The following is a 25,271-nucleotide window of genomic DNA, read 5'->3' on the forward strand; positions in this document are numbered from 1 at the left end:
CTCATGTTGGTTTGTTTTATAGTCTGATTTATCCTCATGTTGGTTTGTTTTATAGCTGATTTATCCTCATGTTGGTTTGTTTTATAGCTGATTTATGTTGGTTTGTTTTACAGCTGATTTATCCTCATGTTGGTTTGTTTTATAGCTGATTTATCCTCATGTTGGTTTGTTTATATACTGATTATCCTCATGTTGTTTTATAGTCTGCTATCCTCATGTTGGTTTGTTTTATAGCTGATTTATCCTCATGTTTGTTTGTTATATAGCTGATTATCCTCATGTTGGTTTGTTTTATAGCTGATTTATCCTCATGTTGGTTTGTTTATAGCTGATTTATCCTCATGTTGGTTTGTTTTATAGCTGATTTATCCTCATGTTGGTTTGTTTTATAGCTGATTTATCCTCATGTTGGTTTGTTTTATAGCTGATTTATCCTCATGTTGGTTTGTTTTATAGTCTTGATTTATCCTCATGTTGGTTTGTTTTATAGTCTGATTTATCCTCATGTTGGTTTGTTTATAGCTGATTTATCCTCATGTTGGTTTGTTTTATAGCTGATTTATCCTCATGTTGGTTTGTTTTATAGCTGAATTTATCCTCATGTTGGTTTGTTTTATAGTCTGATTATCCTCATGTTGGTTTGTTTTATAGCTGATTTATCCTCATGTTTGTTTGTTTTATAGCTGATTTATCCTCATGTTGGTTTGTTTTATAGCTGATTTATCCTCATGTTTGTTTGTTTTATAGTCTGATTTATCCTCATGTTGGTTTGTTTTATAGCTGATTTATCTCATGTTGGTTTGTTTTATAGCTGATTTATCCTCATGTTGGTTTGTTTTATAGCTGATTTATCCTCATGTTGGTTTGTTTTATAGTCTGATTTATCCTCATGTTTGTTTGTTTTATAGTCTAATTTATCCTCATGTTGGTTTGTTTTATAGCTGATTTATCCTCATGTTGGTTTGTTTTATAGCTGATTTATCCTCATGTTGGTTTGTTTTATAGCTGATTTATCCTCATGTTGGTTTGTTTATAGCTGATTTATCCTCATGTTGGTTTGTTTTATAGCTGATTTATCCTCATGTTGGTTTGTTTTATAGCTGATTTATCCTCATGTTGGTTTGTTTTATAGCTGATTTATCCTCATGTTGGTTTGTTTATAGCTGATTTATCCTCATGTTTGTTTGTTTTATAGCTGATTTATCCTCATGTTGGTTTGTTTTATAGTCTGATTTATCCTCATGTTGGTTTGTTTTATAGCTGATTTATCCTCATGTTTGTTTGTTTTATAGCTGATTATCCTCATGTTGGTCATGTTTTATAGACTGATTTATCCTCATGTTGGTTTGTTTTATAGCTGATTTATCCTCATGTTGGTTTGTTTTATAGCTGATTTCTGATTTTCTCCTCATGTTGGTTTGTTTCTTATAAGTCTGATTTATCCTCATGTAAGATCCTCATGTTGGTTTGTTTTATAGTCTGATTTTATCCTCATGTTTGTTTGTTTTATAGCTGATTTATCCTCATGTTGGTTTGTTTTATAGTCTGATTTATCCTCATGTTGGTTTGTTTTATAGCTGATTTATCCTCATGTTGGTTTGTTTTATAGTCTGATTTATCCTCATGTTGGTTTGTTTTATAGCTGATTTATCCTCATGTTGGTTTGTTTTATAGCTGATTTAGTCCTCATGTTGGTTTGTTTTATAGTCTGATTTATCCTCATGTTGGTTTGTTTTATAGTCTGATTTATCCTCATGTTGGTTTGTTTTATAGCTGATTTATCCTCATGTTGGTTTGTTTTAATAGCTGATTTATCCTCATGTTGTTTGTTTTATAGCTGATTTATCCTCATGTTGGTTTGTTTTATAGCTGATTTATCCTCATGTTGGTTTGTTTTATAGCTGATTTCTCCTCATGTTGGTTTGTTTTATAGCTGATTTATCCTCATGTTGGTTTGTTTTATAGCTGATTTTATCCTCATGTTGGTTTGTTTTATAGTCTAATTTATCCTCATGTTGGTTTGTTTTATAGCTGATTTATCCTCATGTTGGTTTGTTTTATAGTCTGATTTATCCTCATGTTGGTTTGTTTTATAGCTGATTTATCCCTCATGTTGGTTTGTTTTATAGCTGATTTATCCTCATGTTGGTTTGTTTTATAGCTGATTTATCCTCATGTTGGTTTGTTTTATAGTCTGATTTATCCTCATGTTGGTTTGTTTTATAGCTGATTTATCCTCATGTTGGTTTGTTTTATAGTCTGATTTATCCTCATGTTGGTTTGTTTTATAGCTGATTTATCCTCATGTTGGTTTGTTTTATAGCTGATTTATCCTCATGTTGGTTTGTTTTATAGTCTGATTTATCCTCATGTTGGTTTGTTTTATAGCTGATTTATCCTCATGTTGGTTTGTTTTATAGTCTGATTATCCTCATGTTGGTTTGTTTTATAGCTGATTTATCCTCATGTTGGTTTGTTTTATAGTCTGATTTATCCTCATGTTGGTTTGTTTTATAGTCTGATTTATCCTCATGTTGGTTTGTTTTATAGCTGATTTATCCTCATGTTTGTTTGTTTTATAGCTGATTTATCCTCATGTTGGTTTGTTTTATAGCTGATTTATCCTCATGTTTGTTTGTTTTATAGTCTGATTTATCCTCATGTTGGTTTGTTTTATAGCTGATTTATCCTCATGTTGGTTTGTTTTATAGCTGATTTATCCTCATGTTGGTTTGTTTTATAGCTGATTTATCCTCATGTTGGTTTGTTTTATAGTCTGATTTATCCTCATGTTGGTTTGTTTTATAGTCTGATTTATCCTCATGTTGGTTTGTTTTATAGCTGATTTATCCTCATGTTGGTTTGTTTTATAGCTGATTTATCCTCATGTTGGTTTGTTTTATAGCTGATTTATCCTCATGTTGGTTTGTTTTATAGCTGATTTATCCTCATGTTTGTTTGTTTTATAGTCTGATTTATCCTCATGTTGGTTTGTTTTATAGTCTGATTTATCCTCATGTTGGTTTGTTTTATAGCTGATTTATCCTCATGTTGGTTTGTTTTATAGCTGATTTATCCTCATGTTGGTTTGTTTTATAGCTGATTTATCCTCATGTTGGTTTGTTTTATAGCTGATTTATCCTCATGTTGGTTTATTTTATAGTCTGATTTATCCTCATGTTGGTTTGTTTTATAGCTGATTTATCCTCATGTTGGTTTGTTTTATAGCTGATTTATCCTCATGTTGGTTTGTTTTATAGCTGATTTATCCTCATGTTGGTTTGTTTTATAGCTGATTTATCCTCATGTTGGTTTATTTTATAGCTGATTTATCCTCATGTTGGTTTGTTTTATAGCTGATTTATCCTCATGTTGGTTTGTTTTATAGCTGATTTATCCTCATGTTGGTTTGTTTTACAGCTGATTTATCCTCATGTTGGTTTGTTTTATAGCTGATTTATCCTCATGTTGCTGATGTTTTATAGTCTGATTTATCCTCATGTTGGTTTGTTTTATAGCTGATTTATCCTCATGTTGGTTTGTTTTATAGCTGATTTATCCTCATGTTGGTTTGTTTTATAGCTGATTTATCCTCATGTTGGTTTGTTTTATAGCTGATTTATCCTCATGTTGGTTTGTTTTATAGCTGATTTATCCTCATGTTTGTTTGGAATGCAGTGCTGGCCTGAGGTTTGTTGGTCTTAGTATTTGTTAAAGGGTTAGTGAGTCTCAGAACCACCTGCTTCGGGGTACTGTTTTTGGGGTTCAGTTCTCACCTCTGTCTCTCTCTGTATCTCTCTCTCTCTCTCGTTCTTTCAATCTCTCTCTCTCTCTCTCTCTCTCTCTCTCTCTCTCTCTCTCTCTCTCTCTCTCTCTCTCTCTCTCTCTCTCTCTCTCTCTCTCTCTCTCTCTTTCTTTCTGGATTCACATCCACCTCTCTCTTTCTCCCTCTGTGTGTCTGTTTGTCTGTCTCTCTGTATTCACATCCACCTGTCTTTCTGTCTGTCTGTCTGTCTGGATTCACATCCACCTCTGTCTTTCTCTCTGTCTGTCTGTCCATCTGGATTCACATCCACCTCTCTCTTTCTCTCTCTGTCTTACTGGATTCACACCTCTGTCTGTCTGTCTGTCGGTCTGTCTGTGTGTCTGTCTGTCTGTCTGTCTGTCTGTCTGTCTGTCTGTCTGTCTGTCTGTCTGTCTGTCTGTCTGTCTGTGTCTGTCTGTCTGCATTTCAAATGGCCTGTCTACAGTCTTTGCTTGTTGCTTTCGGTTTGTGGGGTAAAATCCATCTGTTTGACTTCTCTTTGCCTGAAGTCACCTCAGCTAGTCTCTATGTGCCACATGGAGGTGAAAGATGGATGTGACACATGAAGGTGACACATAGAGGTGACACGTGGGTGGGACAGATGGAGGTGACACATGGATGTGACACATATAGGCGAGTCATGGATGTGACACATGGATATGACACATGGAGGTGACACATGTGGCATCCAGCACATTAGACCAGTAAAATATGAGGGGAATAGAAAGACGACACACAGGGGTTCGCCCACTAAACTCTCTGGGTAGACTCGATAGAAGTTGGGATGAGATGTTCTACTACAACACTGCGACCTTCAGTCAAACCCACACCTCCTCTACATCTGCACCCCTTCCTATTCTTTTATGGAAGTCAGGAGACATGGACACACTAAAAACAAGTGATTACTTAAGTAAAGGGAAAAAAGGGAGTAAAAAAGGTGGCGTCAGAGGTGGGTGGAGTCTGTGTCATCAAAATTAAATGGATGTCCAGTCAATTCAGTTTTATTTGTATAGCTCAGTATCACAAATGACCGAATGTGCTTCCGGGGTTAAGCTGAACTGTTTTGTTGCAGGGAGAGCCTGGTGAAGTTGGAGATAAAGGCTGCCCTGGAACACCTGTAAGTATCTACTCTACCTGTGTGTGTGTGTCTGTGTGTGTGTGTGCGTGCGTGTGTGTGTGTGTCTGTGTGTGTGTGTGTGTGCGTGCGTGCGTGTGTGTGTGTGTGTGCGTGAATTCTTCAAACCCCAAAGATTTTTTTTGTGGCATTTATTTTCTCCTCCAGGGACTGGCGGGGCGACAAGGAAACAAGGGGGTGAAAGGGGGGAGCGGTGACCCTGGAGCTCCGGTAGGAGTGTTAGCAGGGAATGAAATCCTACTGGTGCTGTTTTACACCTCCTGGAGACCAAATGAGTATCTCAGTACATACTGTCTTCGTATTTCAGGGTAAACCAGGGAAGGATGGATCCCACGGGCTGTATGGCAGACCGGTAATGTACTCATGTTACGGTCCGCTGTGTCTGTTCTGATTAAAGACATGTCACATACCGACTGGGATCGAATGCATGGTCCACAGGATGGAAAACCACCTTTGGCTTCATCATTACTGCACTTGCAATCTAATCATATTTACTAAGCTAATCATGCAAATTATGAATGTGCAAAGGTAGAGGAATGAACATTGGGCATCCATTAACTGTAAATTTATGTAATGTGCAAAAAGTACAAACATTCTTTTTAGTCCAGTATTGCAGTTTTACATGGTATGCTGGAGCTCTTCTTGGTGGCCTGTGGCTGTGTAACGTGTCTCCCAGAGGACAGTAGTATTGTGGTTACAGTGGATGGGAAGCATGACTTGTGATGAGTTTATTTATTTAGTTTGGTGCATACATGATCAGACTGGCCAGTTGGCCACTCCTGATGGCCTTCCAAACCTCTTCCTGAGTCAGTTCTTGTCAGGTTTTCAGACCACACAACCGTAGTCAAGAAAGGCTGGGTCAGTTGGTCTGAGCACAGAGTTTAGGGGGAAAACGTTCCGTCTAAGTGACCTTGTCGGTCTCAACTGACTGCAGGTCTCCCCAACCTTAAAACAGTACAGCTGCGTAAGGGCCGAACCCAGCGATCCAACACATCCGCTTCACTGAGGTTTGTTTGGTTTCCCCGAAGTATATGTCAAGGCAATCCTCGCAGCACGTAACCACATACACTGAATTGCTCCGTTTGTGCCAGGGAACCTGATCCTTGGGTCGGACCAGTTTCTGGCATGGCATGTTTTGGGATTTGAAAGCAACCGAGACTCTGTGTTTGGATAGTACACGCCTCAGCTTTTCCGCCATGCCCGCCACATACGGCTCACCACTGTTTTTTGCTTAGGCAGCAGTTGTCCTAGTCCTCTGGTCACTTGGCTGGTCGGTCCACTGTTCGGGTGTCTTCCAGGCTTTGACAAATGCCAGTGGTGAGGTGTCAGCGCCATCAGTTCCTTGCCTGCTGGCCCTGTCAGAATGAGATCATAATGTGTTTTTCCTAGCTAAACTGAAGTGTGGCTGGATGTGTCTGAACTGAATGATTTGTTTTCTCATGGGGCTGAGCAGGGATTCCTATGTCATATAAACGCATCACAGCTTCTTGGACCAGCAGCAGTGGTGTTGCTGGCCTTTCCTTGAAGCCTGAAACTGCAAACTGATTACAGCTCTGAGTGACCTTGTCATCAGCCAATCACGTGTTGGTGTGTACAGACAGAACGCCCCAGGGGCCCTGTGATGCATCGGCGCTAGCCCGTGTGGCGTCATCAACTTTGAACTTGAGCCTTTCGTGGGTTGTGAGGAAACTAAGCGCAATGGTTTTGCGTAATTTTATTTTGTATCTTTTAAGTAAAACACAAGTTAATACAAAGATAATATAATGATTCACTATCTCCTTATTCAAATGTGAGGTTGCACCCTAGATGACGACCCTATGTGGTGCTCTATAGTGTCCCTTGGCAAGATGTTCTGTTGTTCGGTGGCACAGCGTAGCTGAGACGGCCGCAGAAGAATCTTGTTGCTTTTTGCCAGAACTGCTGCCGAGTTGACAAACAGAGCTGCCAGTTGCCGGAACCGCTGCTGAGTTGACTGAGCGGAGCCGCCATGGTTTACCCTTTCTGGGTACTGACAGCTGGGTAGACTGTGCCCGGGGATTTGAATTCAGAGTTACCTTCTCCTAGCCTTTGCCGAAAGAGGCATCAACCCACAAGGCAGCAGGTGGCTTTGAAATCAGAGCTCCCTTCTCCTATCCCAATGTGTTGGCTGGACTGGGCACCGTGGGAAGTACCATACAGGCGTGCAGGAGGACCAGATCTATCAGTAGGGACGTCGTCCTTAGCCAAAGGGCCCTTGCTGAGGTAAGGTGCCACCTTACAGCCTGCGGTTGCAGTTTAGCGTCTTAATTATATTATAACTGATATAGATGTTATAACTGATATAAGTGATACAGATGTTAAGGCAACAGACCTGTAGTCATTTAAACAGCTAACAATTGGCTTCTTGGGCACAGGAACTATTACTGCAGATTTAAAGTATGCAAGTACTTTACACTGGTTGATAAAATAATTAAAATGACAAGACAGAACAGAACCAAGTTCAACAGCACACCATGTTCAAACTGGCGATCTAACACTGGTGTTAGTTGACCGGTTTCAGTGGGTATCTTTTCATAAGGTTGGGGATACCTGCATTCAGCTGAGAACTGAGGAAGTGACCTAGATGAGCGATGAAACGTTTTCGTACTAAACTTTGTGTCCAGGCGAACTGACTCCACCTCTCTGGGATTTGTACAGCTGGATGACTGAGCATGCTTCGAGACACTTTACTATGTCAGTGTCAACATGTTGCTCTCACTGCATGTCCACAGGTGACCTGAGACCACATATGGGTCATTTGCTAGCTGACCAAATATAACTGCACTGAGAATGGACTATTCCTCACATCCTTGCATTATTTTTCACTTTTTCATTTTTAGCTTTAACTATCTAGATACTCTTTATTTCTCTCTGTCTGTCTGTCCATTTCCTGCTTTGCTTCCATCATTCACACTGTTTTCTTTTTGTTGTCTATCCTTCTGTCTCTCCATGTCGCTGTTCTGTTTCTGTTTGGCCTTGTTCACACTCTGCTGTGTGGCCTGCAGGGGGAGCCTGGAGAACGTGGCTATCTGGGGCCTCCTGGACTCGACGGAGCCAAGGTAAGTACTGTTAAGTACCGTAGAGCTGTACGTCCAGTTCTAACTGAATACTAGTCTTTACAATGTACTGAGTACTACTCTCAGAGCACTGCATTGTACCCTGGGTATTGACAAACTACTCTGTTTGGCAGGAAATACCAGTGAAGTTGGAGGACAAACAAACTTAAGAGCATTTAAGAACATCTGTAGCATGATTTACCAGGCATCGACAGATGGAAGTTAAAGATACCTGCGAAATGATCAGAAATCTGCAAGTCTGTCATTATTAAATTGTGAAGACTAAAACAAAAGGTTTCCACCAGATCAAGGCAGGGATTACAATGCTGTGTTGAATCAAATAGGGCTGTACATATATATAGTACATATATACTACTTCTACTACTACTACTACTACTTTCAGCTGCTCCCGTTAGGGGGCGCCACAGCGGATCATCCGTTTCCATCTCTTCCGGTCCTCTGCATCTTCCTCTGTCACACCAGCCACTTGCATGTCCTCCCTCACCACATCCATAAACCTCCTCTTTGGCCTTCCTCTTCTCCTCTTCTCTGGCAGCTCCATATTCAGCATCCTTCTCCCAGTATACCCAGCATCTCTCCTCCACACATGTCCAAACCATCTCAATCTTGCCTCTCTTGCTTTGTCTCCAAACCGTCCAACCTGAGCTGTCCCTCTAATATACTCATTCCTAATCCTGTCCTTCTTCATCACTCCCAGTGAAAATCTTATCATCTTCAACTCTGCCACCTCCAGCTCCTCCTCCTGTCTTTTCATCAGTGCCACTGTCTCCAAACCATACAACATAGCTGGTCTCACTACCATCTTGTAAACCTTCCCTTTAACTCTTGCTGGTACCCTTCTGTCACACATCACTCCTGACACTCTTCTCCACCCACTCCACCCTACCTGCACTCTCTTCTTCACCTCTCTTCTGCACTCCCCGTTACTTTGGACAGTTGACCCCAAGTATTTAAACTCATACGCCTTTTTCACCTCCACTCCTTGCATCCTCACCATTCCACTGTCCTCCCTCTCATTCATGCATAGGTATTCCGTCTTGCTCCTACTGACTTTCATTCCTCTTCTCTCCAGTGCATACCTCCACCTCTCCAGGCTCTCCTCCACCTGCACCCTACTCTCACTACAGATCACAATGTCATCCGCAAACATCATCGTCCATGGAGACTCCTGCCTGATCTTGTCTGTCAACCTGTCCATCACCATTGCAAACAAGAAAGGGCTCAGAGCCGATCCTTGATGTAATCCCACCTCCACCTTGACCCCATCTGTCATTCCAACCACACACCGCACCACTGTTACACTTCCCTCATACGTATCCTGCACCACTCCTACATACTTCTCTGCTACTCCTGACTTCCTCATACAATACCACACCTCCTCTCTTGGCACCCTGTCGTATGCTTTCTCTAAATCCACAAAGACACAATGCAACTCCTTCTGGCCTCCTCTATACTTCTCCATCAACATTCTCGAAGCAAACATCACATCTGTGGTGCTCTTTCCTGACATGAAACCATACTGCTGCTGCTGATCATCACCTCTCCTCTTAACCTAGCTTCTATTACTCTTTCTCTCCTCTTAACCTAGCTTCTATTACTCTTTCTCTCCTCTTAACCTAGCTTCTATTACTCTTTCTCTCCTCTTAACCTAGCTTCCACTACTCTTTCTCTCCTCTTAACCTAGCTTCTATTACTCTTTCTCTCCTCTTAACCTAGCTTCTATTACTCTTTCACTCCTCTTAACCTAGCTTCTATTACTCTTTCCCAAATCTTCATGCTGTGGTTGATCAACTTTATACCTCTGTAGTTGCTACAGTTCTGCACATCACCCTTGTTCTTGAAAATCGGTACCAGTGTGCTTCTTCTCCACTCCTCAGGCATCCTCTCACTTTCCAAGATTGTGTTAAACAATCTAGTTAAAAACCCCACTGCCATCTCTCCTAAACACCTCCATGCCTCCACAGGTATGTCATCTGGACCAGCTGCCTTTCCACTCTTCATCTTCTTCATAGCTGCCCTCACTTCCTCCTTGCTAATCCACTGAACTTCCTGATTCACTATCCCCACATCATCCAACCTTCTCTCTCTCTCATTTTTTTCATTCATCAGCCCCTCAAAGTACTCCTTCCACCTTCTCAGCACACTCTCCTCGCTTGTCAGCACATTTCCATCTCTATCCTTGATCACCCTAACCTGCTTTACATCCTTTGCAGCTTGGTCCCTCTGTCTAACCAATCGGTACAAGTCCTTTTCTCCTTCCTTAGTGTCTAACCTGTCATACAACTCACCATACACCTTTTCCTTTGCCTTTGCCACCTCTCTCTTTGCTTTACGGTGCATCTCCTTGTACTCCTGTCTACTTTCTTCATCTCTCTGACTATCCCACTTCTTCTTTGCCATCCTCTCCCTCTGTATACTTTGCTGTACTTCCTCATTCCACCACCAAGTCTCCTTGTCTTCCTTCCTCTGTCCTGATGACACACCAAGTACCTTCCTAGCTGTGTCCCTCACTATTTCTGTAGTGGTTGTCCAGCCTTCTGGCAACTCTTCACTACCACCCAGCTCCTGTCTTAACTCCTGCCTGAACTCCACACAACAGTCTTCCTTCTTCAACTTCCACCATTTGATCCTTGGCTCTGCCTTCACTCACTTCCTCTTCTTGGTCTCCAAAGTCATCCTACAGACCACCATCCGATGCTGCCTAGCTACGTTCTCCGCTGTCACCACCTTGCAGTCTCCAATCCCTTTTAGATGGCGCCTTCTACATAAGATATAGTCCACCTGTGTGCACTTTCCTCCACTCTTGTACATCACCCTGTGTTCCTCCCTCTTCTTGAAATATGTATTCACCACAGCCATTTCCATCCTTTTCACAAAATCCACCACCATCTGTCCTTCCACATTTCTCTCCTTGACACCATACCTACCCATCACCTCCTCATCACCTCTGTTCCCTTCACCAACATGTCCATTGAAGTCCGCTCCAATCACCACTCTCTCCTCCTTGGGTACCCTCTCCACCATGTCGTCCAACTCACTCCAGAATTCTTCTTTCTCTTCCATCTCACACCCAACTTGCGGGGCATATGTGCTGATAACATTCAGCAATACACCTTCGATTTCCACCTTCATACTCATCACTCTGTCTGACACTCTCTTCACCTCCAGCATGCTCTTGACATACTCTTCCTTCAGAATTACCCCTACCCCATTACTCCCCCCATTCGCACCATGGTAGAAGAGTTTGAACCCACCTCCGATACTCCTGACCTTACTCCCCTTCCACCTGGTCTCTTGCCCACACAGTATGCCTACCTTTCTTCTCTCCATCACGTCAGCCAGCTCTCTCCCTTTACCAGTCATAGTGCCAACATTCAAAGTTCCAACTCTCACCTCCACACTCCTACCCTTCCTCCTCTCTAGCTGCCTCTGGACATGCCTTCCCCCTCTCCTTCTCCTTCGCCCAACAGTAGCATAGTTTCCACTGACACCCTGCTGGTTAACAGTACCGATGGCGATCGTTGGTAACCCGGGCCTTGACCGATCTGGTATGGAAATCTGATTTATGATCCGCATATTTGATCTGGCAAAGATTTTATACCGGATGCCCTTCCTGACGCAACCCTCCTCATTTATCCAGGCTTGGGACCGGCACTAAGAATGCACTGGCTTGTGCATCCTCAGTGGCTGATTTAATAACAATCATGTATAATGTTAACAATTACAAAACAATCCTGTTTTTCAGTTGTAATATCTTCCAAGCAAATGCTGATACATATGATTAACTGCTATTAATGTTATAAATTAATCAGCATATCATGTTATTAACTCTATTAAAAATATTAATGTGTGTGTGTGTTTGTGTGTGTGTTTGCAGGGGGAGAAAGGTGACCATGGTCCTTCTGGTCCTCCAGGAGATGTGAGTGTTTCTGCACAAACTAACACAACATCAGAGGCAAACAGAAGAACAGGTTGTGGTTGTTTTAGGTACACACAACATGGCGTGGCCGGCACTGCTGGCAGTGACATGCTTGGGCATCAGTTCAACCTCAAAAATATGACATCAAAGATTATGTTAAAACTAAAAAAATAGCAAAAAATAAAATGATCAAATTACAGTATTTACTGTCCAGTGTGAGAGATGAAAAACTTAACTAAAAATAGCTGAAACAAGATAAAAATTATAAACTTGAGTTTCCAATAAAGTCACACATTAAATCTAAAATTAACGGTTGACCTGGAAATGTAACAGGATAGATACCTTACACATGCACTGCTTTCCCTTGTCATGGCCCTATATGCATGTCTCGTACATACAAGGGAAGGAAATAAAATAAATAAATATTAAAAACAAAAGTGTATTAAAAACAAGAATTACTTCACAGACCCAAACATCACAAGCACACCTGACGTGGACAGTGAGTAAGACGGTGAAAAAGTCGTTTTGTGGAGGTCTAAGTGTTGAGGAACCTCACAGCCTGAGGAAGGAAACTGTTGCATAGTCTGGTGGAGGCAGCACAGAGGCTCCGGTACCTCCTGCCAGAGGGTAGGAGGGTGAAGTGGATGTGGAAGGGTGAGTGGGGTCCTTCACGATGCTGAGAGCCTTCCGGGTGCACCGTGTATCATAGACGGCCTGGATGGATGGATGGATGGGAGAGCCGTTCCTGTGATCTGTCCGGCTGCCTTCACTACCCGCTGTAGGGACTTGTGGTCGGAGGCCTTGCAGTTGCCATGCCAGACAGTGAGACGGCTGGTCAGGATGCTCTCTAGGGTGCCTCTGTAGAATGTGGTGAGGATGGGAGGGGGGAGACTCACCTTCTTCAGGCACCGCAGGAAGTGCAGATGCTGCTGGGCCTTCTTGGAGAGTGCAGTGACATGTGAGGACCAGGAGAGGTCCTCTGTGATCTGAACTCCCAGGAACGTAACACTGCTGACTCTCTCCACGTCCATACCATCGATGGTCAGAGGGGTATGATGGGTGTTGGTCGTCCCAAAGTCAATAAGGACCTCCTTGGTTTTTCCTATATTTAGGGAGAGGTTGTTGTTTTTGCACCTTGCCGCCAGTTGATCCACCTCTGCTCTGTATGATAATTCATCGTTGTTGCTGACGAGACCTACTGCTGTAGTATCATCAGCAAATTGAATAATGAGGTTGGAGGTGGATGATGATGTGCAGTGGTGAGTCAGCAGGGGGAACAAGGCTGGACTGAGCACACAGCCCTGTGGAGCGCCGGTGCTCGGCATGATGGTCGTGGAGGTGATCTTGCCAATTTGCACCCACTGTGGTCTCCCTGTGAGGAAGTCCAGCAGCCAGTTTCAGAGGCAGGTGTTAAGGCCCGGAGAGTTGTGTAGTTGTAATAAGTGTGTTAAATGTGTCTGTACACAGTGCAGGAGTGGTGTGGCGGGAAGTGAACAGTGCAGAATAAAGTGAAGCGTGGGCATTTTGTGGGAGAGAGACAGAGGGTCAGAGAGTGACGCATGTGTGTGTGTGTGTGTGTGTGTGTGTGTGTGTGTGTGTGTGTGTGTGTGTGTGTGTGTGTGTGTGTGCACATGCATGCATAAGCCTTAAGCCTGTTGTTTCAGGCCTGGACGCTCCGTTCCTCTTTGTCAGACGGTAGCAGAGTGAACCGTTTGTGGCTGGGGTGGCTGCGGTCCCCAACTATTCATGGTTGGGGTTAGCCTTCTAGTGCTTTCTTCCTGCACCTGTGGGTGTAAAGGTCTGGCATAGCTGGTTGCTCAGCCCTGGTGATGTGCTGCGCTGTTTCCACCACCCTCTGTAGGGCCTTGCGCTCGAGGTTGGTGCAGCCAGCCAGGATACTCTCCATGTTGCGTCAGTGGAAACTTCAGGGTGTCCTGGAGTCCATGCCAAACTCCCTCAGCCTACGGAGGAAGAGGAATCCTCTCGCCGCCTTGACAACGGTGCCAGTGTGGGGTGACTAGGTTAGGTGCTTGCAGATGTACACCCAAGGAACCTGAAGCTGCTGACTCTCTCCACTTCCGTCCTGCTGATGTGGATGGGGGTGTGTCCTTCGCCCTGCAGCTTCCTGAAGTCCACTATCTGCTCCTCCTTAGTTCTGCTGATGTTGAGATGGAGGGTGTCCTGGCACCATGTTGTCAGGGCTCTCACCTCATTCTGACAACGAGATGGCCTGCCTTTGTAGCCCGACCATCTCGTCATTGTCTGTGATCAGGCCGTTGAAGGTGGTATCGTTAACAGAGTTATTGTGATGTTGGAGCTGTCAGATTCAGGATCAGAGTCAGAATCCTGTATTTATTGCCAAGTACATGTACGTACAAGCAATTTGTCTTGGTATGTTGGTGCAAGAGGGAAAGATTCAAAGTAAATAGTAAAAGGAGTGTCCGGGTAGCGTAGCGGTCTATTCTGTTGCCTACCAACACAGGGATCGCCGGTTCGAATCCCCGTGATACCTCCGGTTTGGTCGGGCGTCCCTACAGACACAATTGGCCGTGTCTGTGGGTGGGAAGCCGGATGTGGGTATGTGTCCTGGTCGCTGCACTAGCGCCTCCTCTGGTTGGTCGGGGCGCCTGTTCAGGGGGGAGGGGGAACTGGGGGGAATAGCGTGATCCTCCCACACGCTACGTCCCCCTGGTGAAACTCCTCACTGTCAGGTGAAAAGAAGCGGCTGGTGACTCCACATGTATGGGAGGAGGCATGTGGTAGTCTGCAGCCCTCCCCGGATCGGCAGAGGGGGTGGAGCGGAGACCGGGACGGCTCGGAAGAGTGGGGTCATTGGCCAAGTACAGTTGAAGTAGAAAAGGGGGGGGGGGAGCCAAAAAAAAGAAAAAGAAGAAGTCACAGTGTCAGTAAGTTCATCCAGGTCTGTAGATGCAGCCTCACAAATGCTCCATTCAGTGCAGTCCGAGCAGGCCTGGAGCTCCAGGTTTGACTCACTGGTCCATTTCCTCACAATTTTAACCACAGGCTTATCAGATGTGACATTCAGTAGGTTGGGATGAGATGAATCAGACAGTGATCAGAGAGGTCGAGGGCTGCATGGGGGACAGAGAGATAGGCGTCCTTTAATATTGTGTAGCATTGATCCAGAGTGTATTTTTCTCTGGTGAGACATTTAACATGCTGTCTGTATTTTGGCAGCTTGTGGCTGAGGTTTGCTCTGTTAAAATCCCCAAGGATAATGAGCAGGGAGTCTGGATGCTTGTTATCTGCTCAGCCAGGTGTTGTAATACCTCACTAACACAGGCCTGGGCTGGATATAGACACCAGCCAGGACAAATGATAAAATAAATATGAAATATGCATGTGGTGAGGGAGGACATGCAGGTGGCTGGTGTGACGGAGGAAGATGCAGAGGACAGGAAGAGATGGAAACAGATGATATGCTGTGGCGCCCCCTAACGGCAGCAGCCGAGAGTAGTAGTAGCAGTAGTAGTAGTAGTAGTAGAATAAATGATGAAAACTCCTGTGGCGAATAAGATGGCATGCAGTCAATGAAAATGGTCCCTAAGTGAGAGCTGCATCATTTCTTCAACACTGTGAAGTTTGTACACCAACCTAGGTTTATATAGAAGGAGCTTCTGCCTCCCTGTTTTCCCCGATAGCTGTTTCACAGTCTACTCGGAGTAGACAGAAGTGTGGCAGATGGAGTGTGTTGTCCAGGATATGCTCACTAAGCCAGGCTTCATGAGGCACAGGGCAGCAAATCTGGAAAAGTCCATGTTTGTTCTGTTGAGGAGCAGCGATTCTTCTGTCATGTTGGCCAGAGCCCAGACAGTAGTCCCCAGGTGGACTGACAGTCCCCAGGTGGACTGACAGTCCCCAGGTAGACTGACAACAAAGCCCATACAGAGCTTCTGCTCCTCCAGCTAACATCTCGGTAAAACCTTCTGGTTCAGTGAAAGACAGCAAAAAATAAATAAAAATAAAACATGGATAGTCGGTGGTTTAAAAGTTATTCCCTGCTGAATGTCATCAGAGAGTGAGAGCTGGAAACTAAAAAAAATAAAATAAAAAATAAAACAAACTCGAGAGCGCAGAACCAAGGCTGCTGTGTGCAGTGCCATCTGACAGGTATCCATTCTGAGTGTAATCTAGACTCAGACTGACAGATGGTGCTGACCAACATAAACTAGACTCAGACTGACAGATGGTGCTGACCAACATAAACTAGACTCAGACTGACAGATGAAGCTGACCAACATAAACTAGACTCAGACTGACAGATGGTGCTGACCAACATAAACTAGACTCAGACTGACAGATGAAGCTGACCAACATAAACTAGACTCAGACTGACAGATGGTGCTGACCAACATAAACTAGACTCAGACTGACAGATGGTGCTGACCAACATAAACTAGATTCAGACTGACAGATGGTGCTGACCAACATAATCTAGACTCAGACTGACAGATGGTGCTGACGAACATAATCTAGACTCAGACTGACAGATGGTGCTGACCAACATAATCTAGACTCAGACTGACAGATGAAGCTGACCAACATAAACTAGATTCAGACTGACAGATGAAGCTGACCAACATAAACTAGACTCAGACTGACAGATGGTGCTGACCAACATAAACTAGACTCAGACTGACAGATGGTGCTGACCAACATAAACTAGACTCAGACTGACAGATGGTGCTGACCAACATAATCTAGACTCAGACTGACAGATGAAGCTGACCAACATAAACTAGACTCAGACTGACAGATGGTGCTGACCAACATAAACTAGACTCAGACTGACAGATGGTGCTGACCAACATAAACTAGATTCAGACTGACAGATGGTGCTGACCAACATAAACTAGACTCAGACTGACAGATGAAGCTGACCAACATAAACTAGACTCAGACTGACAGATGGTGCTGACCAACATAAACTAGATTCAGACTGACAGATGGTGCTGACCAACATAAACTAGACTCAGACTGACAGATGGTGCTGACCAACATAAACTAGACTCAGACTGACAGATGGTGCTGACCAACATAAACTAGACTCAGACTGACAGATGGTGCTGACCAACATAAACTAGATTCAGACTGACAGATGGTGCTGACCAACATAAACTAGACTCAGACTGACAGATGGTGCTGACCAACATAAACTAGACTCAGACTGACAGATGAAGCTGACCAACATAAACTAGACTCAGACTGACAGATGGTGCTGACCAACATAAACTAGACTCAGACTGACAGATGGTGCTGACCAACATAAACTAGACTCAGACTGACAGATGGTGCTGACCAACATAAACTAGATTCAGACTGACAGATGGTGCTGACCAACATAATCTAGACTCAGACTGACAGATGAAGCTGACCAACATAATCTAGACTCAGACTGACAGATGAAGCTGACCAACATAAACTAGACTCAGACTGACAGATGGTGCTGACCAACATAATCTAGACTCAGACTGACAGATGGTGCTGACCAACATAAACTAGACTCAGACTGACAGATGATGCTGACCAACATAAACTAGACTCAGACTGACAGATGGTGCTGACCAACATAAACTAGACTCAGACTGACAGATGGTACTGACCAACATAAACTAGACTCAGACTGACAGATGGTGCTGACCAACATAAACTAGACTCAGACTGACAGATGGTGCTGACCAACATAAACTAGACTCAGACTGACAGATGGTGCTGACCAACATAAACTAGACTCAGACTGACAGATGGTGCTGACCAACATAAATTAGACTCAGACTGACAGATGGTGCTGACCAACATAAACTAGATTCAGACTGACAGATGGTGCTGACCAACATAAACTAGACTCAGACTGACAGATGGTGCTGACCAACATAAACTAGACTCAGACTGACAGATGATGCTGACCAACATAAACTAGACTCAGACTGACAGATGGTGCTGACCAACATAAACTAGACTCAGACTGACAGATGGTGCTGACCAACATAAACTAGACTCAGACTGACAGATGGTGCTGACCAACATAAACTAGACTCAGACGGACAGATGGTGCTGACCAACATAAACTAGACTCAGACTGACAGATGGTGCTGACCAACATAAACTAGACTCAGACTGACAGATGGTGCTGACCAACATAAACTAGACTCAGACTGACAGATGAAGCTGACCAACATAAACTAGACTCAGACTGACAGATGATGCTGACCAACATAAACTAGACTCAGACTGACAGATGAAGCTGACCAACATAAACTAGACTCAGACTGACAGATGGTGCTGACCAACATAAACTAGACTCAGACTGACAGATGGTGCTGACCAACATAAACTAGACTCAGACTGACAGATGATGCTGACCAACATAAACTAGACTCAGACTGACAGATGGTGCTGACCAACATAAACTAGATTCAGACTGACAGATGATGCTGACCAACATAAACTAGACTCAGACTGACAGATGGTGCTGACCAACATAAACTAGACTCAGACTGACAGATGGTGCTGACCAACATAAACTAGACTCAGACTGACAGATGAAGCTGACCAACATAAACTAGATTCAGACTGACAGATGGTGCTGACCAACATAAACTAGACTCAGACTGACAGATGAAGCTGACCAACATAAACTAGATTCAGACTGACAGATGATGCTGACCAACATAAACTAGATTCAGACTGACAGATGGTGCTGACCAACATAAACTAGACTCAGACTGACAGATGAAGCTGACCAACATAAACTAGACTCAGACTGACAGATGAAGCTGACCAACATAAACTAGATTCAGACTGACAGATGATGCTGACCAACATAAACTAGATTCAGACTGACAGATGATGCTGACCAACATAAACTAGACTCAGACTGACAGATGGTGCTAACCAGCATGACCTGTACCATGACTGTCCAGTTAGGTAGGGGTATGGTGGACTATTTTGTGTTGACTAATTGTGTTGTCTGTGGACATTTTTCAGCATATTCAGGTCAATAATGTCCTGCCAGGCAAGCGTGGGGCTCCTGGCGCTGCTGGACCACAAGGACTTTCTGGAGAGCAAGGTATATTTAAATCTAATTCTGAAATTGTTTGAAAAGATGGTCGCAATTAAGACTGATTCAAAGTGAAGATATTGCGTACAGTAAAAACCCTGCTTTCATGTTTAATGAGTTTCTGACTCACTTCCCTAAAGAAAAGCCTTAAAAATGCCTTTTGTCACATCTACTTTCAGCCTTAATGTGGTCACTGGTGGCACGTTGCTGCACATCTCAACATGGTCTCTGGTGGCACATTGCTACACATCTTAACATGGTCTCTGGTGGCACATTGCTACACATCTTAACATGGTGTCTGGTGGCACGGTTCTGCACATCTTAACATGGTCTCTGGTGGCACATTGCTACACATCTTAACATGGTCTCTGGTGGCACATTGCTGCACATCTCAACATGGTCTATGGTGGCACATTGCTACACATCTTAACATGGCGTCTGGTGGCATGTTGCTACACATCTTAACATGGTCTCTGGTGGCACATTGCTACACATCTTAACATGGTCTCTGGTGGCACATTGCTACACATCTTAACATGGCGTCTGGTGGCATGTTGCTACACATCTTAACATGGTGTCTGGTGGCACATTGCTACACATCTCAACATGGTCTCTGGTGGCACATTGCTACACATCTTAACATGGCGTCTGGTGGCATGTTGCTACACATCTTAACATGGTCTGTGGTGGCATGTTGCTACACGTCTTAACATGGTCTGTGGTGGCACGTTGCTACACATCTTAACATGGTCTCTGGTGGCATTTTGCTGCACATGGTTGCACGTTGCTACACATCTTAACATGGTGTCTGGTGGCACATTGCTACACATCTTAAAATAGTCTCTGGTGGCACATTGCTACACATCTTAACATGGTCTCTGGTGGCACATTGTTACATGTCTTAACATGGTGTCTGGTGGCACGTTGCTACATGTCTTAACATGGTCTCTGGTGGCATTTTGCTACACATCTTAACATGGTCTCTGGTGGCATTTTGCTGCACATGGTGGCACGTTGCTACACATCTTAACATGGTGTCTGGTGGCACATTGCTACACATCTTAAAATAGTCTCTGGTGGCACATTGCTACACATCTTATCATGGTCTCTGGTGGCATGTTGGTACATGTCTTAACATGGTGTCTGGTGGCACGTTGCTACATGTCTTAACATGGTCTCTGGTGGCATGTTGCTACATGTCTTAACATGGTCTCTGGTGGCACATTGCTACATGTCTTAACTTGGTGTCTGGTGGGATGTTGCTACATGTCTTAACATGGCGTCTGGTGGCACGTTGCTACATGTCTTAACTTGGTGTCTGGTGGCACGTTGCTACACATCTTAACATGGTCTCTGGTGGCACGTTGCTACAAATGTTAACATGGTCTCTGGTGGCACGTTGCTACAAATGTTAACATGGTCTCTGGTGGCACATTGCTGCACATCTTAACATGGTCTCTGGTGGCACGTTGCTACACATCTTAACATGGTCTCTGGTGGCACATTGCTACACATCTTAACATGGTCTCTGGTGGCACGTTGCTACAAATGTTAACATGGTCTCTGGTGGCACATTGCTACACATCTTAACATGGTCTCTGGTGCCACGTTGCTACACATATTAACATGGTCTCTGGTGGCACATTGCTACACATCTTAACATGGTCTCTGGTGGCACGTTGCTGCACATCTTAACATGGTCTCTGGTGGCATGTTGCTACACATCTTAACATGGTCTCTGGTGGCATGTTGCTACACATCTTAACATGGTCTCTGGTGGCACGTTGCTACACATTTTAACATGGTCTCTGGTGGCACGTTGCTACACGTCTTAACATGGTGTCTGGTGGCACGTTGCTACATGTCTTAACATGGTGTCTGGTGGCACGTTGCTGCACATCTTAACTGTTACAGTTGTGCCTGTGCTTATTAAACACCACTGCTCCTAGTGTCTACTAGGAAGCACTTTACTGTCTGCTGCACCTGACGGCCTGCCTTTATCTGACTTCTACTGTGTCATTTTATTCCCCTCTTCCATTATTCTTGATGATGTAAGACAAACTTTATCTAAATGCACTTAAATTGCACTCTTGGCTGTGACATGATTACTATATGACATATTTACTGCTAATTTCATTATGATAATACATGTAAACTTGCTTTCATATATGACAAATAAACTTGAAACTACTAGTACTACTTCATATAGCACTAACATGATATGATGCCTGTATAGCAAATGTACAACTACTACTACTTTATATAGTACTAACATGATAGAAGTACTACTTACCACTCTATGATGCCAGGTGGTAACACTTGAATTTAATAATAGCTTTGGATAAAAGCATCTGCTGAATGAAAAAACAGTAAATATAAATGCAATGATTGATGATGTGTTTATATCATGTCAGCTGGATTTCACACAGTTAGTATGTCTGATCTGTCTTTCTGTCTGATCTGAGCTGTTGTTCTGCTCTGTTCCAGGCATTATAGGTTTTCCTGGACTGCAGGGCGAGCCAGGTAGCTATCATTACCGTCATCATGTCTCTCGCTCTCGCTCTCTCTCTCTCTCTCTCTCTCTCTCTCTCTCTCTCTCTCTCTCTCTCTCTCTCTCTCTCTCTCTCTCTCTCTCTCTCTCTCTCTCTCTCTCTCTCTCTCTCTCTCTCTCTCTCTCTCTCTCTCTCTCTCTCTCTATTCCCTACTTCACTATAAGTAAGAGATAAACTGTATTTGAGTCAAATGAAAATTTAAAAACACTGTCATCAGATGTAGTCATGACCACACTGCCTGTTTTAGGTGTGGGCATTCCCGGTCCTCCTGGGCCCCCTGGGCCCCCAGGCCAAACTGGAGACAAAGGAGACAGAGGAGAACCAGCTCCATTTATTCAGGGGCCACAAGGACAAACTGGATCCCCAGGAATCATTGGACCTGTAGGAGAACAAGGAGACCCTGGAATACCAGGTAGATATATACAGACAGATAGATGTAGATCTAGGGCTGCAGTAGCTCAGCAGGATATCTGGTAACTGGAATACCAGGTGGATATAGAAAGACAGATAGATGTAAACCTAGGGCCGCAGTAGCTCAGGAGGTGGAGCAGGTCATTTGGTAACTGGAATACCAGGTAGATATAAATAGACATATAGACATAGATCTAGGGCCGCAGTAGCTCAAGAGATAGAGCAGGTCATCAGGCAACTGGAATACCAGGTAGATATAGATAGACAGATAGATGTAGATCTAGGGCTGCAGTAGCTCAGGAGGTAGAGCAGGTCATCAGGTAACTGGAATACCAGGTAGATATAGATAGACAGATAGATGTAGATGTAGGGCTGCAGTAGCTCAGGAGGTAGAGCAGGTCATCTGGTAACTGGAATACCAGATAGCTATAGATAGATGGGCAGATGTAGATGTAGGGCTACAGTAGCTCAGGAGGTAGAGCAGGTCATCAGGTAACTGGAATACCAGCTAGATATAGATAGACAGATAGATGTAGATCTAGGGCTGCCATAGCTCAGGAGGTAGAGCAGGTCATCTGGTAACTGGAATACCAGGTAGATATAAATAGACATATAGACGTAGATCTGGGGTGGCAGTAGCTCAGAAGATAGAGTGAGCCATCTGGTAACTGGAATACCAGGTAGATATAGATAGACAGATAGATGTAGATGTAGGGCTGCAGCAGCTCAGGAGGTAGAGCATGTCATCTGGTAACTGGAATACCAGGTAGATATAGATAGACAGATAGATGTAGATCTAGGGCTGCAGTAGCTCAGGAGGTAGAGCGGGTCATCTGGGATCTGGAATACCAGGTAGATATAGATAGACATATAGATGTAGATCTAGTGCTGCAGTAGCTCAGGAGGTAGAGTAGGTCATCTAGGACCCGGAATACCAGGTAGATATAGACAGACATATAGATGTAGATCTAGGGCTGCAGTAGCTCAGCAGGTCATTTGGTGACTGGAATACCAGGTAGATATAGACAGACATATAGATGTAGATCTAGGGCTGCAGCAGCTCAGGAGGTAGAGCATGTCATCTGGTAACTGGAATACCAAGTATATATAGACAGACATCTAGATGTATATCTAGCGCTGCACAGCTCAGGAGGTAGAGCAGGTCATTTGGTAACTGGAGGGTTGCTGGTTCAAGCCTTGGCTCCTCCTGGCAAATTTAGATCTAGGGCCACAGTAGCTCAGGAGGTAGAGCAGGTCATTTGGTAACTGGAGGGTTGCTGGTTCAAGCCTCGGCTCCTCCTGGCAAAAATGTCGTGGTGTGCCTGAGCAAGACACCTAACCTCTAACTGCTCACAATGAGCTGGTTGTTATCTTCCCTGGGAGACACCACCATCGATGTGTGAGTGTATTGGTGTGCTCTGATGAATGTGGGGCATTGACTAATGGTAAAGTGCTGTGAGTGGCTGTTGTAGCTAGAAAAGTGCTACATAACATGCAGTCCATTTAGATAGATAAAGCGCACCCGGAAAGGATTCACACCCCTTCACTTTCCCCACATTTTGTTATGTTACAGCCTTATTCCAAAATGGATTAAATTCCTTTGTTTTCTCATCAATCTACACACAATACCCCGTAATGACAAAGTGAAAAAGGTTTTGTAGAAATTTTTGCAAATTTATTAAAAATAAAAAACTGAAATATTGCATGTACATAAGTATTCACACCCTTTGCTATGACACTCAAAATTGAGCTCAGGTTCATCCTGTTTCCACTGATCATCCTTGAGATGTTTCTACATTTTGATTGGAGTCCACCTGTAGTAAATTAAATGGATTGGACATGATTTGGAAAGCCACACACCTGTCTATATAAGGTCCCACTGTTGACAGTGCATGTCAGAGCAGAAACCAAGCCATGAAGTCAAAGGAATTGTCTGTGGACCTCTGAGACAGGATTGTATCGAGGCACAGATCTGGGGAAGGGTACAAAAAAATTCTACAGCTTTGAAGGTCCCGAAGAGCACAGTGGTCTCCATCATTCGTAAATGGAAGAAGTTTGGATCCACCAGGACTCTTCCTAGAGCTGGCCGCCCAGCCAAACTGAGCAATCGGGGAAGAAGGGCCTTGGTCAGGGAGGTGACCAAGAACCCGATGGTCACTCTGACAGAGCTCCAGCGTTCCTCTGTGGAGATGGGAGAACCTTCCAGAAGGACAACCATCTCTGCAGCACTCCACCAATCAGGCCTTTATGGTAGAGTGGCCAGACGGAAGCCTCTGCTCAGTAAAAGGCACATGACAGCCCGCTTGGAGTTTGCCAGAAAGCACCTAAAAGACTCTCAGACCATGAGAAACAAGATTCTCTGGTCTGATGAAACCAAGATGGAACTCTTTGGCCTGAATGCCAAACGTCACATCTGGAGGAAACCAGGCACCTCTCATCACCTTACTAATACCATCCCTACAGTGAAGCATGGTGGTGGCAGCATCATGCTGTGGGGATGTTCTTCAGCAGCAGGAACTGGGAGACTAGTCAGGATCGAGGGAAAGTTGAATGGAGCAAAGTACAGAGAGGTCCTTGATGAAAACCTGCTCCAGAGTGCTCAGGACCTCAGACTGGGGCGAAGGTTTACCTTTCAACATGACAACGACCCCAAGCACACAGCCAAGACAATGAAGGAGTGACTTCGGGACAAGTCTGTGAATGTCCTTGAGTGGCCCAGCCAGAGCCCAGACCTGAACCCCATTGAACATCTCTGGAAAGACCTGAAAATAGCTGTGCAGCAACGCCCCCCATCTAGCCTTACAGAGCTCGAGAGGATCTGCAGAGAAGAATGGGAGAAATACCCCAAATATAGGTGTGCCAAGCTTGTAGCTTCATACCCAAGAAGCCTTGAGGCTGTAATCACTGCCAAGGGTGCCTCAACCAAGTACTGAGTAAAGGGTGTGAATACTTACTATGTACATGCAATAGTTCAGTTTTTTATTTTTAATAAATTTGCAAAAATTTCTATAAAACCTTTTTCACTTTGTCATTATGGGGTATCGTGTGTAGATTGATGAGAAAAAAGAGGAATTTAATCAATTTTGGAATAAGGCTGTAACATAACAACATGTGGGGAAAGTGAAGGGGTGTGAATACTTTCCAGATGCACTGTAGAGCATGTGGAAGAAAACCCAGTTTTCTAATTATGGTTAAGTGAATTGTATTTGATTCATCCATGTATGGAGAGGGAACAGACACTACAGCAGTTCATATCACATGTGGTGTGCTAAG

The 25,271-nt window shown here is 44.0% G+C and overlaps 1 protein-coding gene across 1 annotated transcript in view; it reads left to right on the forward strand.

Moving 5' to 3' along the window:
• LOC130115333 (collagen alpha-1(IV) chain-like) overlaps positions 1-25,271 on the forward strand; it is a 204,537-nt gene that overhangs the window by 46,521 nt on the left and 132,745 nt on the right. Inside the window, exons 10-16 of the mRNA XM_056282942.1 lie at positions 4,878-4,922; positions 5,088-5,248; positions 7,964-8,017; positions 13,816-13,960; positions 18,963-19,044; positions 21,523-21,558; positions 21,835-21,999. Coding sequence (XP_056138917.1) covers positions 4,878-4,922; positions 5,088-5,248; positions 7,964-8,017; positions 13,816-13,960; positions 18,963-19,044; positions 21,523-21,558; positions 21,835-21,999 — 688 coding nt within the window. The remainder of the gene's footprint in view (positions 1-4,877; positions 4,923-5,087; positions 5,249-7,963; positions 8,018-13,815; positions 13,961-18,962; positions 19,045-21,522; positions 21,559-21,834; positions 22,000-25,271) is intronic.

This window comes from Lampris incognitus, chromosome 7 (genome assembly GCF_029633865.1).
Source record: "Lampris incognitus isolate fLamInc1 chromosome 7, fLamInc1.hap2, whole genome shotgun sequence".
In the NCBI taxonomy this organism is placed as follows: Eukaryota; Metazoa; Chordata; class Actinopteri; order Lampriformes; family Lampridae; genus Lampris; species Lampris incognitus.